General features: G+C 49.2%; 1 protein-coding gene across 1 annotated transcript in view; it reads left to right on the top strand.

Annotated features, from left to right (window-relative positions):
• Window positions 1-16,905, top strand: part of WNK4 (WNK lysine deficient protein kinase 4) — a 59,856-nt gene that overhangs the window by 16,704 nt on the left and 26,247 nt on the right. Inside the window, exons 2-4 of the mRNA XM_081883815.1 lie at window positions 7,842-8,014; window positions 9,703-9,923; window positions 12,274-12,431. Coding sequence (XP_081739941.1) covers window positions 7,842-8,014; window positions 9,703-9,923; window positions 12,274-12,431 — 552 coding nt within the window. The remainder of the gene's footprint in view (window positions 1-7,841; window positions 8,015-9,702; window positions 9,924-12,273; window positions 12,432-16,905) is intronic.

Below are 16,905 nucleotides of genomic sequence, written 5' to 3'. Positions count from 1 at the left end.
ACTGGGAAGTGGAGCGGATTTCCGAGCCGGACTGGAGACTGGTTTTAAAATTTTTATTTGGTGTGTGTTGGAAGAGGGGTAGTCTTATACAGCGAGTATATCCCAAACTGTGTATTTTAACTGGAACGCCCAGTCTTATATGCCGGAAAATACTAGTACCTCAGGTTAAGAACTTTGCTTCAGGATGAGAACAGAAATTGTGCTCCGGCGGCGCGGCAGCAGCAGGAGGCCCCGTTTGCTTGGGTTAAGAACAGTTTCAGGTTAAGAACGGACCTCCGCAACGAATTAAGTTCTTAACCTGAGGTACCACTGTACGGAGAATCTCCAGGGCAAGGCAGAGCCTTACGCTGTCAGCCCCCCAGGATAGGAGCCGATCGGGAGTGAGCTCTTCCAGGGGTGTGGGGTAGAAGTCCGGACGGATCCACACCTTCCTTCCAAGGGGCAAACTGCCACTAAACGAGGGCCGTCTAGACTTGCGAACCGTAAATCCCAGGAATCTGAATGACTTCAGAAAGCAATTAAGTGTTCCCTTTCCCGAAGATGTCAGGCTCTAAACTAATAGCTTCTGGCAAGCCTGTCTGGCAGTGGGGTAGCAGCCGAAGAAGAGGAAGAAGCTTATTTGATGGATTAGGGACGGGGCTTCCAGGGTAGAGGGTATCGCTTCTAGGATGGCTTCTTGGATAGCTTTCCTACAGCTTTTTTTTTTGTTTTTGCTTTTTATTTTGCATTCTTGATTATCTGTGCTCAGGAAAGTGTCAGGGCGGTTCTGTGCAAAACCCACGTTCAAAACTGCTCTTACAAACGTCTTGGGGCAGACATACTATCTCAGTTCCATTCAGTGCATGTCCTATAACTTATGTGGGACCACATAACACCAGTCCTGAGAGATCTGCATTGGCTCCCAGTATGTTTCCGAGAACAATTCAAAGTGTTGGTGCTGACCTTTAAAGCCCTAAACAGCCTCGGTCCTGTATACCTGAAGGAGCATCTCCACCCCCATTGTTCAGCCCGGACACTGAGGTCCAGCTCTGAGGACCTTCTGGTGGTTCCCTCATTGTGAGAAGTGGAGTTACAGGCAACCAGACAGAAGGCCTTCTCGGTAGTGGCACCCGCCCTGTGGAACGCCCTCCCCTCAGATGTGAAAGAATAAGCAGCTATTTTATCTTTAAAAGACATCTGAAGGCAGCCCCATGGCCCAATAGCCTTCCACAGACGGTCTGGGAATCAGCGTGTTTTTACATGAGTAGAATGTGTGCTTTATTTAGAATGCATCTGGGTTATTTGTGAGGTATAGGAATTCGTTCTTCTTCTTTTTTTCAAAATATAGTCCGGCCCCCCACAAGGTCTGAGGAAAAAGTTTGCTTACCCCTGCTCTAACCAACGGACCTATCCTATAGCTTTTTATACCATAAATGTTCCAGAGGCATTTGTTACCCTAGTTTGTGGCACTATAGCGCAAGAGTGCCCCTCCAGAGGGCAATAGTATGGCAGCTTGGGGGGAGTATCACCAAGCCGCCGATAAAAGCAAAATGGTGTGTTTACAGTCCGGTGTAAATCCACCACTAACACCCTGTCGTTGCATCAATTGCATGTTGCAGAAAACACCAACAATAACACCAGTCTGGTGGGGACCTTGAGGTGTTCTTAATCCACATGGATTGTGTGGATGCAGATTCAAAGTTTGATATAGCAAACTCTGGCACTTTTGGAAACACATATTTGCAAGCATTTACTTCTAGCGTAAAAATGAGCCAGTTCACACATTCTGATAGATACGGCACTGCTCTAAAGATGGAAACGCAGTACATGCAGTACTATCGCTTTGATCAGAATATTGCAGCTTCTTTAAAGATAAAGGGACCCCTGACCATTAGGTCCAGTCGTGGCCAACTCTGGGGTTGCAGCACTCATCTCGCTTTATTGGCCGAGGGAGCCGGCGTACAGCTACTGGGTCATGTGGCCAGCATGACTAAGCCGCTTCTGGCGAACCAGAGCAGTGCATGGAAATGCCGTCTACCTTCCCGCCGGAGCAGTACCTATTTATCTACTTGCACTTTGATGTGCTTTGGAACTGCTAGGTTGGCAGGAGTTGGGACCGAGCAACGGGAGCTCACCCCGTCGCAGGGATTTGAACCGCCGACCTTCTGATCGGCAAGTCCTAGGCTCTGTGGTTTAACCCACAGTGCCACCCGCATCCCTTGCAGCTTCTTTAGCACATTGTTAAAGTATTTCACTCCATCTCCGTATGTTCGCAGTTCGCCTTTTTATGCAGCTAGTTACTAAAATCCCATTTACCTAGCTGCTCCCGATAACATTTCTCTATCCTTTAGTGTAGTTGTGAATTTAATCCAGTTGAGCTGCTCCTAGATTTTCCTGATCGTATCCAATTTATTTGGTTTGTGGGCATTAGCAAACTGTGGCTCTTTCTGTGGCGCACCAGGCCTAAGAGGGTCAGCTGGAGCGCATCCAGAAACCGAGGAGCTGAGGCCCCTACGGTTCACAGAGACTGTAGTCAGGCTCCCCTTTCCTATTGCACTGTTTCGCTCCTGAACAGCTACCACTCCTCATGCAAGCTGCAGAGGCTCCTCTCCCCCCTTGCTACAAATGTGCCTTCATTTATGAAGCCGTTCTGGCCCCGTGTTTCTTTCCCTCGCCTCTCCTGTGCTGCGGACAATGAAGCTTTCACAGCGTCTGACGGCACACAGCTGCATCTGTAGCAAAACTTCATAAACACCCCGAGTGTAAAAATACGAACCGCCTCCAGCTCCACCACCGAGGCCCGGGCCAATGAGGCTGTGAGGCGGTTCCCGCCAGCACATGGCGGCAGTGTGACCTAGCAGGTGGGCGCCGCACCACCGGAAAGAGACGCAGCCGAATCCCTGGCAGAGCGGCCGCTTTTAAAACACGTTCCGTCTGTCGTCCCCCCCGCCGTTTCTCTTCCAACTGAGCTCCCTTGAGGCGCAGAGGAGGGGTGGACCTGGGCTGCCGTGTTTGCCTCGGCAATTTTCGCTCTTTTCGCAGCCAGCTCCTGCGAGCCAAATGGCCCCCTCTGTTCCAGCTGTATCTGGACGGAGCGGAGAGCTTGGTGCCGGCAGCGGTTCTGGCCCTTGCCCAACTGGGGTCCGATTCTGGCTTGGCAGGAGAGAAGGCTGGATCCTTGCCATTGCCCTTCGCTCGTTGCTGCAGCTTGCCTGCCTGACTGCGCTGCCCCCCACTCTCAAACTTCCCCCCACCCCCAACTTCAGGAGGAGGGCAGCCATATCGCATGAGGTAGCAATTAGAGGACATATTGTATGAGCAAAAAGGGGGGGCTCCAGATGTTTGCCAGGGCAAAACACCCCCTGTCCCAAACCTCACATCCTGCATATGGACTGTCTGGCCAGAGTGGTGCATGCTCTAGTTATCTCCCACATGGACTACTGCAGTGCGCTCTAGGTGGGGCTACCTTTGAAGGTGACCCGGAAACTACAACTAATCCAGAATGCAGCAGCTAGACTGGTGACTGGGAGCGGCCGCCGTGACTATATCACACCGGTCCTGAAAGACCTACGTTGGTTCCCAGTACGTTTCTGAGCACAATTCAAAGTGTTGGTGCTGTGCTGACCTTTAAAACCCTAAACGGCCTCGGCCCAGTATACCTGAAGGAGTGTCTCCGCCTCCCATCGTTCTGCCAGGACACTGAGGTCCAGCTCCGAGGACTTTCTGGTGGTTCCCTTATTGCAAGAAGTGAGGTTACAGGGAACCATGCAGAGGGCCTTCTCGGTGGTGGCACCCGCCCTGTGGAACACCCTCCCATCAGATGTCAAGGAAATAAACTATCTGACTTTTAGAAGACATCTGAAGGCAGCCCTGTTTAGGGAGGTTTTTAATGTTTGATGTTTTATCGTGTTTTTAATATTCTGTTGGGAGCCACCCAGAGCGGCTAGGGCGTGGCTAGGGGTATAAATTATTATTATTATTAGGCACAGCTCCTGGGGACTCCCCTTCCGCAGCTACAAAATGAACCCAGGAGACCGGGCCCTTGTACCTGTCCCACCCACCTTGACCTTGGTTCTGCCATTGTAGATCAGGACGCAGAATGGCTAGAAGCTGGCTGGTACTGGTGCCGTGTATGTTTGCAGTGGCAGTGATGGAAAGGTGGTTCTGGGAAGGACTTTTTTACGGTTCCGTTTGGCTCTCCGGCGTTGGAGAAAGGCTGCATTCATCCCCTTCGGCTGCTGACGTCCGTGGAGCAAAACAGTGATGAAAGAGATAGGGCGATGTCAGCCCAAAGCAGAGAATCTGGGCGAACTGCAGCGTGGAGGGACTGAAATATCACGAGGTGATGAGATCTTCTAGACATCTCTCCCTGCTTTTTATGTTGGGAAATGCAAGTTTTCCCTCAGGGACCATCTACCTGGGACTTGAGAGAAGGACTAGTTCAAACCAGGCAGGATTGATCTCGGCAACGCACTTTGCAGGATTTTTCTGTGTGTGTCAGACGCAGAGCTCTCTTGGACTGCTGTGAAATGAAACGAGAACAGACACCCCCCATCATTTTCTAGCCAGGCCAATATTACTCTGGGTCCACATTTGCAGTAAAATGAGTTGGGAGAGTACCCTGCAAAAGAGAGGTACTGCTTTTGAATGCTCCCCTTCAGGAAAAAAAATGTCCTTGCAAAAAGAAAAGTAGCGTGTCAAGGAAAAAGATTCTAACCTCCTCTTTTGGCTGCTACTCTGGTTTATCTATTTCTTGGAAGTTTTTAACTTTAAGCCTGAAATGCTGCAATGCATTCTAGCAATTTAGCATGTTGTTGGCATCTATCAATTTGATTCCCTCCCTCTCTTTCTTTTTTCCTTTCTCCTCCTGTGGTGAGGCTGCATTTTAATGTTTTAATTGTTTTAACATTGCATTTTAATCTTGTTTTTTAAGTTGTATTTCAATCAACTTGTTTTTATTATTGGTTGCTAGCCGCCCTGAACCCGGTCTTGACTGGGGAGGGCGGGGTATAAAGAAAATTGTTGTTGTTGTTGTTATTGTTGTTGTTATTTGTCTCACCTCGGTTTTCTAAGCATCTGGGTACGCTTGTCCAGCAGGAAAATACAGTTGAAGGCGCCTGCTTGATGTCAATAGGCAGGGAGTTCCAAGGGTAGGCGCTGCCACAGCCACACTAAACTATCAAATGCGGAACGGGTATTAGGTGGCACCTGTAGTAGTGCCAATTCTGCCAATCGAAGTGGTTTGTAAATATAGTGGTGGATATATGAAAACCATATACAGTGGTACCTCAGTTCTCAAACATAATTCATCCCGGAAGACCGTTCGACTTTCGAAACATTCGAAAACCAAGGCGCAAAGGACTGACTCAAAGGGATCAACTGAGAAAATTGAAAAACACGCAGTGGAAGCCATTCAACTTCTGAGGCGCATTTACTTCCAGGTTTTTGGCATTCGAAAACTGAAGTGTTCAGCTTCTGAGATGCTCGAAAACCGAGGTACCACTGTAGATAGATTTAATTCTATCCATGCTGATTTTTTTTGTTAGTGATTGTTCCCTGCCTTTATGCTTTTAGCTGTTCTTATTTTATCTGTAAGGGACGCGGGTAGCGCTGTGGGTTAAACCACTGAGCCTAGGACTTGCCGATCAGAAGGTCAGCGGTTCGAATCCCCGCGACGGGGTGAGCTCCCGTTGCTCGGTCCCTGCTCCTGCCAACCTAGCAGTTCGAAAGCACGTCAAAGTGCAAGTAGATAAATAGGTACCGCTCCGGCGGGAAGGTAAACGGCGTGTCCGTGCGCTGCTCTGGTTGCGCCAGGAGCGGCTTAGTCATGCTGGCCACATGACCCGGAAGCTATATGCCGGCTCTCTCGGCCAATAAAGCGAGAGGAGCGCTGCAACCCCAGAGCTGGCTGTGACTGGACCTAATGGTCAGGGGTACCTTTACCTTTACTATTTTATCTGTAAGCCGCCAGGGAAAAGGCAGGGTATAAAAATTAATAATAATCATAATAGCATTTAACAAGAATTAAAAATGTTCCCCACTCACAGAGTGTAGGTTTAGAAAAGTGCGCAAAGGTGTATTCAGAGTGAAACTCTTTCATTCCCTGAGGGTTCCCCTTCCTCAGGAATTGCCACTCATTGCCCGCTTCCCTGATAAAAAATCACTATTCCCAGGAGATTTAACTGAACTCCCCATCTTTAAATTTCTACTCACTGGAGCCTGGTGCAGCCCCTCTCTGTGAGTTAAACACCCTCCTTTTTTAAACGAGATCCTCCTAATCGAATTAGCCGCAGTGGAAGTTGGGGGAAGCCACGATGGTACAATAAAAATCTGGCAAGCTTGTGAAGGATCCCATCTCTGTGAGCTTACCAGCTTCTTGGCGACGAATTAAGTTGGCAGGCAAGTTGAACAGCACAAGGCAGTCAAGGAAGTCACCTTGCCACTTTTTTGATCTTGCAAACCCCACCTTTAAACAGGAAGGGGTGGGAGCAGGCGGGGGGGTGAACTTTAGAAGACATTGACACCTTAAATTGTATGTCACATGTCGAAATTAAAACGAGAGTTTGAAAGTTTGCTTACATTACAAATACTCAGTTTGGCTTTTTTGTTTTAGTTTTTAATTTATACTTTTCAAGTCTAAACATTTTATTGATTTTACGATCAATTTAGCATTTCAGAATTTGACTTCCCTCCCCCTCTTTCTGTGGTTCCTTAAATTTATTTTTTTATATATCTTCTGCATATCCAAATTCATTTCACTTGCTCATTTAATTATCTACTGCAAATATATACTCTTGTGAAACTGCAGGTTATTACAATAATCCTGCCAATGTTTTCATCTGTTTACAATTTCTCTGTAAATATTCCACAAACCGTTTCCATTCTTTTATAAAAAGTTTGTTATCTTGATTTCTTATTATTCCAGTACATTTCACTATTTCTGCATATTCCATAAGTTTTTGTATCCATTCTTCCTCTGCTGGGACTTCTTCTTTCCATTTTTGGGCAATTAACATTCTTGCTGCTGTAGTAGCATACATAAATAAATTTCTATAAAAATTTTTTTGTCAATACAATATTTTATTGTTTTTTCCCCCATATTGCATCACAATATAAATAAACCAAAGCCATCACCACATCCTCCCCACCCCCCATATATCTGTCAATCAAACCTAATATTCTCCCCCCGCTTCCCTCCGCCCCCACTCGATTTCCTCCACATTCCGAGATTACATTTATCTTTGCATTTTACAACCTTGCCAAATCTTCTATATATTCTTATTATCTTTCCTTACTAATTTACCTTCCCTCAGATACTTTACATTTTAATCTAGGCATATTAGGATTTCTTTTTTTGAGCAATATTTTACCATATATTCATCAAAACATTCCCACTTCTTTTAAAATTTTTGATTCGATTGGTTTCTTATAATAGCCGTTAGTTTTGCCAGAGTTAAGTATTCATTTAGTTTACAAATCCATTCCTCCCTTAAGGGTAGAGTTTGTGACTTCCACTTAGCAGCAATCACTACTGTACTTGCTTATAAGATCCCCCCCCCCCCCGGTGGTATCTCTTCCCCTATCAATCCATTATTATTGATATTTCCAACATCTTCTTTAATTCTTCATGTATTACTGTCCAAAATTTCTTAATTTCCTCCTTCTTAATTTCTGTACAATTTGGGTAGTTCTGTCCCTATAATTTCCAAAAGAAAAGCTTACGGTTGCTTTTTAAAAAATAAAAGTTATTCTGAACATCCTTTTCAATTCATGGTATATCATTTCCCATTTCGTTTGTGTGACGTCGGCTGCCTCGGAGATGACCGTGCAGCTCTTAACGCTTTTGCCTTCTCCTTTCTCAGACGCGGAAGCTGTCCAAGATGGAGAGGCAGCGCTTCAGCGAGGAGGTGGAGATGCTGAAGGGGCTCCAGCACCCGAATATCGTAAGGTTCTACGACTCGTGGAAGTCTTCGGTGAAGGGGCAGGTCTGCATCGTCCTGGTCACGGAACTCATGACTTCAGGCACCCTCAAAACGTGAGCATGAAACTGGCTGGGTGGCCACCGTGGGAAGGCGTCAGTGGCGTCAGTGTGGAGAGGGCCATGGAGCCTCCGGGGCTGTTGTCCTGTGGTAGTGGGGATGCCCACCATTTCATTTCACAAGGCCTAGGACCCTCGTACCTACGGGACCACCTCTCCTGGTATGCCCCGCAGAGGACCGTTGTTGTTGTTGTTTAGTCGTTTAGTCGTGCCTGACTCTTCGTGACCCCATGGACCAGAGCATGTCAGGCACTCCTGTCTTCCACTGCCTCCCGCAGTTTGGTCAAACTCATGCTGGTAGCTTTGAGAACACTGTCCAACCATCTCATCCTCTGTCATCCCCTTCTCCTTGTGCCCTCCATCTTTCCCAACATCAGGGTCTTTTCCAGGGAGTCTTCTCTTTTCATGAGGTGGCCAAAGTATTGGAGCCTCAGCTTCACGGTCTGTCCTTCCCGTGAGCACTCAGGGCTGATTTCCTTAAGAATGGATAGGTTTGATCTTCTTGCAGTCCATGGGACTCTCAAGAGTCTCCTCCAGCATCATAATTCAAAAGCATCAATTCTTCGGCCATCAGCCTTCTTTATGGTCCAGCTCTCACTTCCGCGGAGGACCTTAAGGTCCATAAATAGCATTATAGTGGAAGCTCGGGTTGCGAACATGATCCGTGCAGGATGCATGTTCGCAACCCACAGTGTTCGCAACCCGCGTCTGTGCATGCACGGGTTGCGATTCGGTGTTTCTGCGCATGTGCAAAGTGCGATCGCCGAAACCCGGAAGTAACCCGTTCCGGTATTTCCGGGTTTCGGAGGTCCGCAACCTGAAAGACCGCAACCTGAAGCGGCTGTAACCCAAGGTATGGCTGTACTCTAGAGGTCCCGGGCCCTAAGGAAGTCAGATTAGCCTCAACCAGAGCCAGGGCCTTTTCAACACTGGCTCCAGCCTGGTGGAACGCTCTGTTCCATGAGACCAGGGCCCTGCGGGATCTGATTTCTTTCCGCAAGGCCTGTAAGACAGAGCTGTTCCTCCTGGCCTTTGGCTTGGAATCAGCCTGATCCCCTCCCCCTCTTTCCTTTTCCTTCTGTGATGGAACCCCTATTTGGGGACTTCCCTGGCTTTTTTCTGGCCCACGTAGGACCAGTTTGGATAGTTGGCCTTGGTGAAGATTTGACCTTCCCTCCCCAAACAGTTTTTGATTTGGGCTTCCACTGAAATGAGGCTGCATTTTAAGTTGTATTTTAATCTGTTGTTTTTATACTTGATGTTAGCCGCTTTTTATAAAAGAATGGAGATGGTTTATTGAATATTTACAGATAAATTGCAAACAGATAAAAGCATTAGCAGGATTTTTGTAATAACCTGCAGTTTCACAAGAGTATACATTTAAAGTACATAAACAAGTAAGCAAATTAAATGAATTTGGATATGCATACACACACACACACACACACATATATATTTCAGGAACTGCAGAAAGAGGGGGAAGGAAGTCAAGTTTTGAAATGTTAAAATGATAGCAAAATTATGGAAAGCCATAAACCTGAAAAGTATAAATTAAATTAAATTTAAAAAGAGATTGCAAGGTTTTGCTCAGACAGTCCAGTCTTACACCGTTCCTAAAGGGTGGAGCCCACAGCTGGATCTTTAGGCGAGGTGGCTCTGAGTCTAATGGCCCTTCCTTTTTGTAGGTATCTGAAGCGCTTCAAGGAGATGAAGCTAAAAGTCCTCCAGCGCTGGAGCAGACAGATCCTGCGGGGTCTCCATTTCCTCCACACGCGGTCGCCTCCGATCATCCACCGTGACCTGAAGTGCGACAACGTCTTCATCACGGGGCCCACGGGCTCCGTCAAAATCGGGGACCTTGGTCTGGCCACACTCAAGCGAGCGTCATTTGCCAAGAGTGTCATAGGTACTTTGATGTTTCTGTCTCTGGGGGCCAGGTTTGGATAACAGGAATTAGAGCAGGCATGTAAAGAGATCAAAGACTGAATGGGGGGGGGGGAGTTGGATGAACCAGCCAAAGACCATAATGGTAAAGGCACCCCCCTGACCATTAGGTCCAGTCGTGACCGACTCTGGGGTTGCAGCGCTCATCTCGCTTTACTGGCCAAGGGAGCCGGCGTGCAGCTTCTGGGTCCTGTGGCCAGCATGACTAAGCTGCTTCTGGCGAACCAGAGCAGCACACGGAAACGCCATTTACCTTCCCGCCGGAGCGGTACCTATTTATCTACTTGCACTTTGACGTGCTTTCGAACTGCTAGGTTGGCAGGAGCAGGGACCGAGCAATGGGAGCTCACCCTGTTGCGGGGATACAAACCACCGACCTTCTGATTCTAGTCTAGCCCTAGACTCTGTGGTTTAACCCACAGTGCCACCCGCATCCTGCTAAAGACCATAGAATCATATAATTGTACAGTTGGAAGGGACCATTCTGCAATGCAGGAATCTCAGGTAAAGCATCTATGACAGATGGCCATCTAACCTCTGCTTTAAAACCTCCCAGGAGATTCCACAACCTCCCAAGGGAGACTATTCCACTAACAAACAGCTCTTACTGTCCAAAGGTTTTTTCCTGATGTTAAGTCGGAATCTCCTTGGAGCTTGAAGCCCTTGGTTTGAGTCCTTCCTTCCAGAGTAGGGGAAAACAAGCTTGCTCCATCTTCCATGTGGCAGCCGTTGAGATACTTGATAATGGTTGTCAAATATCCTCTCAGCCTCCTCTTTTCCAGGCTAAACATACCCAGCTCCTTCAATTGTTCCTCATAAAACTTGGCTTCCAGACCCTTGATCATCTTGGTTGCCCTCCTCTGCACATGTTCCAGCTTGTCAACATCCTTCTAAATTTGTGGTGCCCAGAATTGGATGCAGTGCTCCAGGTGTGGTCTGACCAAGGCAGAATAGAGTGGAACTATTACTTGCCTTAAAAGGGATGCGGGTGGCGCTGTGGGTTAAACCACAGAGCCTAGGACTTGCCGATCAGAAGGTTGGCGGTTCAAATCCCCACGATGGGGTGAGCTCCCGTTGCTTGGTCCCTGCTCCTGCCAACCTAGCAGTTCGAAATAGATAAATAGGTACCGCTCTGGTGGGAAGGTGAACGGCGTTTCCATGCGCTGCTCTGGTTCGCCAGAAGCGGCTTAGTCATGCTGGCCACATGACCCGGAAGCTGTATGCCAGCTTCCTCGGCCAATAAAGCAAGATGAGCACCGCAACCCCAGAGTCGGTCACGACTGGACCTAGTGGTCAGGGGTCCCTTTACCTTTATTACTTGCCTTGAAATGAACAGTATACTTCCGTTGATGCAGCCTAGAATAGCATTAGCTTTTTTTCCTGCTGCATCACACTGTTGGCTCATGTTAAACTTGTGGTCCACCAAGACCAGTTAAAGTTAAATACTCCGTAATAGGCTCGGAATTGTTGTGATGCTCGCTGAGGATAGGAGTTGCACAGGTGAGGAACAGACACCAAGGATACCTTCTCTGCGTGCTTTCACCAGGTGCACAGATGGCACGATGAGAAGTGTGTTGTGCTTGAATTGAGAAATAGTTGTGGAAGAGATGTGCTGTAGCTCAAGGTTAAAAAGGTAAAGGTACCCCTGACCGTTAGGTCCAGTCGTGGACAACTCTGGGGTTGTGCGCTTATCTCGCTCTAAAGGCCAAGGGAGTCGGCGTTTGTCCGTAGACAGTTTTTCCAGGTCATGTGGCCAGCATGACTAAGCCGCTTCTGGCGAACCAGAGCAGCGCACGGAAACGCCGTTTATCTTCCTGCTGGAGTGGTACCTATTTATCTACTTGCACTTTGATGTGCTTTTGAACTGCTAGGTTGGCAGGAGCAGGGACTGAGGAACGGGAATTCACCCCGTCGTGGGGATTCAAACTGCCGACCTTCCGATCCGCAAACCCTAGGCTCTGTGGTTTAGACCACATCGCCACCCGCGTCCGCTCAAGGTTATTAGATCCTTATTAGTCAGAACTGGAGATCTTCAACAGAAGCTGGATGCGTAATGGGGTGGCACCCATTTCACATTAAAGGGTTATCCTACTGGATAGGTATGTGTGGCATCGTAGAATCCTGGAATTGTAGAGCTACAAGGGGACCCCAAGGGCCATCTAGTCCAACCCCCTGCAATGCAGTTATATTCCACCCAATGTGTGTCTCAAACCCATGACCCTGAGATTGAGAGTCTCACGCTCTACCAGCTGAGCTAGTGGCTGAAGGGGGCTGAGCCTCAGATAAAAACCCCTTCCTTCCTCTTCTCCCAGGAACCCCAGAATTCATGGCACCAGAGATGTACGAGGAGAAATACGACGAAGCCGTGGATGTTTATGCCTTTGGCATGTGCATGCTGGAGATGGCCACATCGGAATACCCCTACTCAGAATGCCAGAATGCAGCTCAGATCTATCGCAAGGTCACTTCGGTGAGAGCATAGCCTCTTGTTTACTCGGGAATCTAGGGCTGGCCTCTCTCCCTTATGGGCTACACCCCTTGCTAGGTCCCCTGCCGTCTCCTCCTCCTTCCAGGGAGAAGAAGAAGAAGAGTAGAAGAGTTTGGATTTGATATCCCTCCCCTAAAGGTAAAGGTACCCCTGCCCGTATGGGCCAGTCGTGTCTGACTCTAGGGTTGTGCGCCCATCTCACTTAAGAGTCCGGGGGCCAGCGCTGTCCAGAGACACTTCCGGGTCACGTGGCCAGCGTGACGAAGCTGCTCTGGCGAGCCGGCACCAGCGCAGCACACGGAAACGCCGTTTGCCTTCCCGCTATAAAGCGGTACCTATTTATCTACTTGCACTTAGGGGTGCTTTCGAACTGCTAGGTGGGCAGGAGCTGGGACCAAAAGACGGGAGCTCACGCCGCCGTGGGGATTCGAACCGCCGACCATGCGATCGGCAAGCCCTAGGCGCTGAGGTTTTACCCACAGCGCCACCCGCGTCCCCACAACCTACCCACAATCACTACCCAAAGGAGTCTCAAAGTGGTTAACATTCTCCTTTCCCTTCCTCCCCCACAACAAACACTCTGTGAGATGAGTGGGGCTGAGAGACTTCAGAGAAGTGTGACTGGCCCAAGGTCACCCAGCAGCTGCATGTGGAGGAGCAGGGAAGCGAACCCAGTTCACCAGATTATGTGTCCACCACTCTTAACCACTACACCACACTGGCTCTCATTCTCCTGCTCCCCCAAATATTTCACTATTAATAAACTACTACTTAATTGTATTTCAGTTCAACAATTACTTTGATAAAATACACATTTTGTCATGTGCAAATGGCTTTAAATACCTATTAGGTCCATAAATCACCATGTAGCATATATTCCACTCAAAAAACAGTGACAATTTGTTGCTGACAAAGGACAGCTGGACATATAAAGGGCCCCGTTACCTTCAGGAGCTCAGGGCCTCATCAAACCTAAATCCGGTCCTGACTGTCTCGCAGGGTTTTTCTACCGCTCTTAACGACTACAGCACACTAGAGAGAGATCCAAGGAATCTGGAAAGTGTTTGATGCAACTTTGGGATTTAAGGAGGGAAGGTTGGGAATGGGTTGGCTTTTATGGCCAGGGAAGAGTGGTCATTACAGAAGGGGGATCTAGTTGATATGCATATCACAGAATCCTACCCACATACAGCAGCTGGGACAGAGCAGCCCATTTGACTTCTGATCCAAAGTTTTCTCCATGTTTGCAAACTTTTCTGCAGCTCCAGAAAACTGGGTCCTCCACCAACCCCTGTGCTGCTTTCCCCCTCTTTTCCTGGTATGTCCCATGGAGGACCTTACGGTCTTCAAACAAAAACATCTTGGAGGTCCCGGGCCACAGGGAGGTTAGGCTGGCTTCAACCAGAGCCAGGGCCTTTTTGGCCGTGGCCCCGATCTGGTGGAACGCTCTGTCACAAGAGACTAGGGCCCTGTAGGACTTGACATCTTTCTGCAGGGCCTGCAAGACAGAGCTGTTCCACCAGGCCTTTGGCCAAGGCACAGCCTGACCCCCTCCTTTGGCAATCCTCACAGAACTCTAACCCAATGGTTGCCATTCATTTGATTTTGAATTGATTTTAGAATGAATTGATTTTAGAATGCTGTGTTACTTTTATTGTTGTTAGCCGCTCTGAGCCCGGCTTTGGCTGGGGAGGGCGGGATATAAATAATATATTATTATTATTATTATTATTATTATTATTATTCCTTTTCAAAAAATGTTGGAACATTTGATACGCTAAATGTTATGGCGGTCCGGTATGGGATAATCAGCATCATTTTTAAAAACCTGTTTGGGGGCCTCTTGTGTTCTGGCTTTTTGACTCTCCGTAATTGATAAAAAAGAGAAGTTCTGGGGGAATCAAACTTAACTAGAAGTCATGCTCTCCTACTTGGAAGCCCTGCCCCCAAGGCCAAATGAGTGGGTCATCTCTAATTACTGCAGTCACACCCATGCCATACCTTCAAAGCACATGCCTTTCCCCATAGAAGCCTGGGAATGTTAGTTTGTTAAGGGAGCTGGGAGTCGTAGCTGTCCAAGGGTAAGCAACAATTCTCAAAATTCTTAAAATGCATGCTTAAAACATATGGGGTGGGTGTCACCTGATCGAACCAAAGGCGCATAGGGTCCTGGCCATAGCTGTCAAGCGTCCCTTATTTGACGGGAAAGTCCCTCATCCCAGCGCCGTGTCCCGCTGCTGTCCCTTATTGATGATGTCCCTTAAATTTCCCGGGTTTCTAAGGAAGCAGCTCCTCTCCCTCCCTCCCTGCCGGCCAGGGAGGAGGGAGGCTCCAACTGTGTTGCTTAGCTGCCCGCCCCATCCCGCCCCCCTCCGGCCTCCTCTCACCAGCTTCGGCCCCCGGGAGCCCCTCCCCGCCAGGACTGGCGGGAGCCTCAGGCCCTTCCGCCGCCATCCTCCTTGCGGCCGCTGAACTGAGCTGCTCTGCTTGGAGCCTCCAGATGAGATGGGCAGCCTGGCGCGGCCTATGAATTGCTGAGGAGCCTCGAGAGGAGAGCGAGGGCAACCATAGAGAAAGCAGTTCAGAGAGAGGAGGAGTCGGCAGGTGTTCCAAGGGCTAACCATAGAGGGGGAAATGGAGGAACTACCGCAAACACTTCTCCCATAGATTTGTAGCATAGATGATCTGATCTGCGGGTTTACTTTGGGTGCTATTTCCCGCCCCCCCCCACCGCCCTGCCTGATGGGACTGAGAGCTGCAGATGGAGCACAAGAGAAAAGATACAGAACTGCAGCAGCATCTTCGTAGCTTGGACTTCGTTTTGCGCAAAAAGTGGTTGCTGCTTGTAGTTATTTAATTGCAGTGTTTCATCGGCTGGTGTCTTGAGCAGCAACCTCTGGAAACGAAGGGCTAAAAACCGGCGCGGCTCTCCCAAATTATCTGGTCCTTTTTAACTTCGTACTTCAGCTGGTTGATTAAAATCCCTAATTTTGGCTGCTGATCCCTTATTTTTGAGGCTGCTGGTCCCTTATTTTCAAATCTGTAAGTTGACAGCTATGGTCCTGGCATTCAGGCCAGCTCTGGGCCTCAGCCCCGGCTATGTGAAAGACCTGCTGTTGACCATCGGAGTCAGACAAGGATGGGGAAACTCAAGCTTACCTTCTCTCCAAGGCTGGATTGTCTTACCTGTAGTAGAAATCTGAAGGCTTGGGAAAAGGCCAGAAAAATTGGGCGAGGAATCCAGGCTCCCCCACTGTGCTGGTCCCGTGGGTTAACCGTGAGGCAAGGTCCAAGTCCAGTCCGAGGTCAAGGGTGCAGTATGGAGGCTGTCCATCAAAGCTGAAGCTGGGTCCAAGGCAGGGAGTTGGGTGAGGTCAGGAGCTCCGGCAGAAGAGCAGGACAGGGTGCAGGCAGGAACAGGCTACCAACAATGTTGCTCCTGCAACCTGGGACTGGGGCTGGTCGGCTTTTATCTGCCTTGAGGCATATGGCGGCCCCGGTCCACAGATGACTCGCCTCTCCTGGCCTGGAGGTGAGCACTCCTGCGGGAACTTAGTTCCCTCCGCCTCTCTGCCCTGAGCCTCTGCAGCTCAGGAGAGGCTGGAGGGTTACCAGACCCAGAGGCAACCTCAGCTTCCTCTGACGGGGCTGAGAGTGGAACACCTGCAGGCAATGGGTCCTCCATCACTTCAGGAACCAGAGCAGACTCAGCTGGTGCCTGCACCTGAGGATCCAGCACAGGTGAGGACCCTTCAGGCTCAAGCCCCTGCCCCAGCTCAGCCGGCCATGGAGGCAGGGACTCCTGTGCAGGCTGGGATTCCTCAGGTTCAGCTTCCGAGTCCAAATCCCAGGCCATTACACCCACCCATTTGTTTCTGAAAAATTGGGATGGGGGATGTCAGGGAACTGCCATCAGCTCAGAGGCGAGAGGTGGAAGGGCAGTTGTGTTACAGGGAACCTCCGAAAGTCTTGCGAAGCAGTTCCTCCTCCGGCGAGGAGGAAAGCCCCACCTCCAGTGGGGAGGAGGTGGTGGGACCAGGGGAGAGCCTCAGCACCGACCCTGAGCAAGCCGGAGAAGAGGGAAGTACCCCTTTGCCAGCGCCCACTCTGAGCAGTAGGTTTCGGCACAGGGAGGGGAGGAGAAGGTTGGGGGTCAAGCGACTGTTATGCTGGGGGTGCAACAAGGACCGACCACTCCCAGATTCTGCTAGCGACTGAGCCAGACATGAACTTGCAACGCTCTTCAGTGTAAATAGTTTTGCACTAAGAATAAAGCCTGGAAAACACAGGTCAGAGTCTTGCCTGTTTGCTCTCGAGCAATCTGCCGGGGGGGGGGGCTGGTAAAATTGGGGGGGGGGACTGATGTCCCACCCCTAGTTTTCTGGTTTCTTCCCCTCCCAGGTTTTCATATCCCTAACTTGCAAGCAAAATCTTTCTCCCAGGGGACAAGGGGCTT

Source organism: Podarcis melisellensis (assembly GCF_964234715.1).
Source record: "Podarcis melisellensis genome assembly, chromosome: 13".
Taxonomy (NCBI): domain Eukaryota; kingdom Metazoa; phylum Chordata; class Lepidosauria; order Squamata; family Lacertidae; genus Podarcis; species Podarcis melisellensis.
This window is presented reverse-complemented; position numbering and strand designations above follow the sequence as displayed.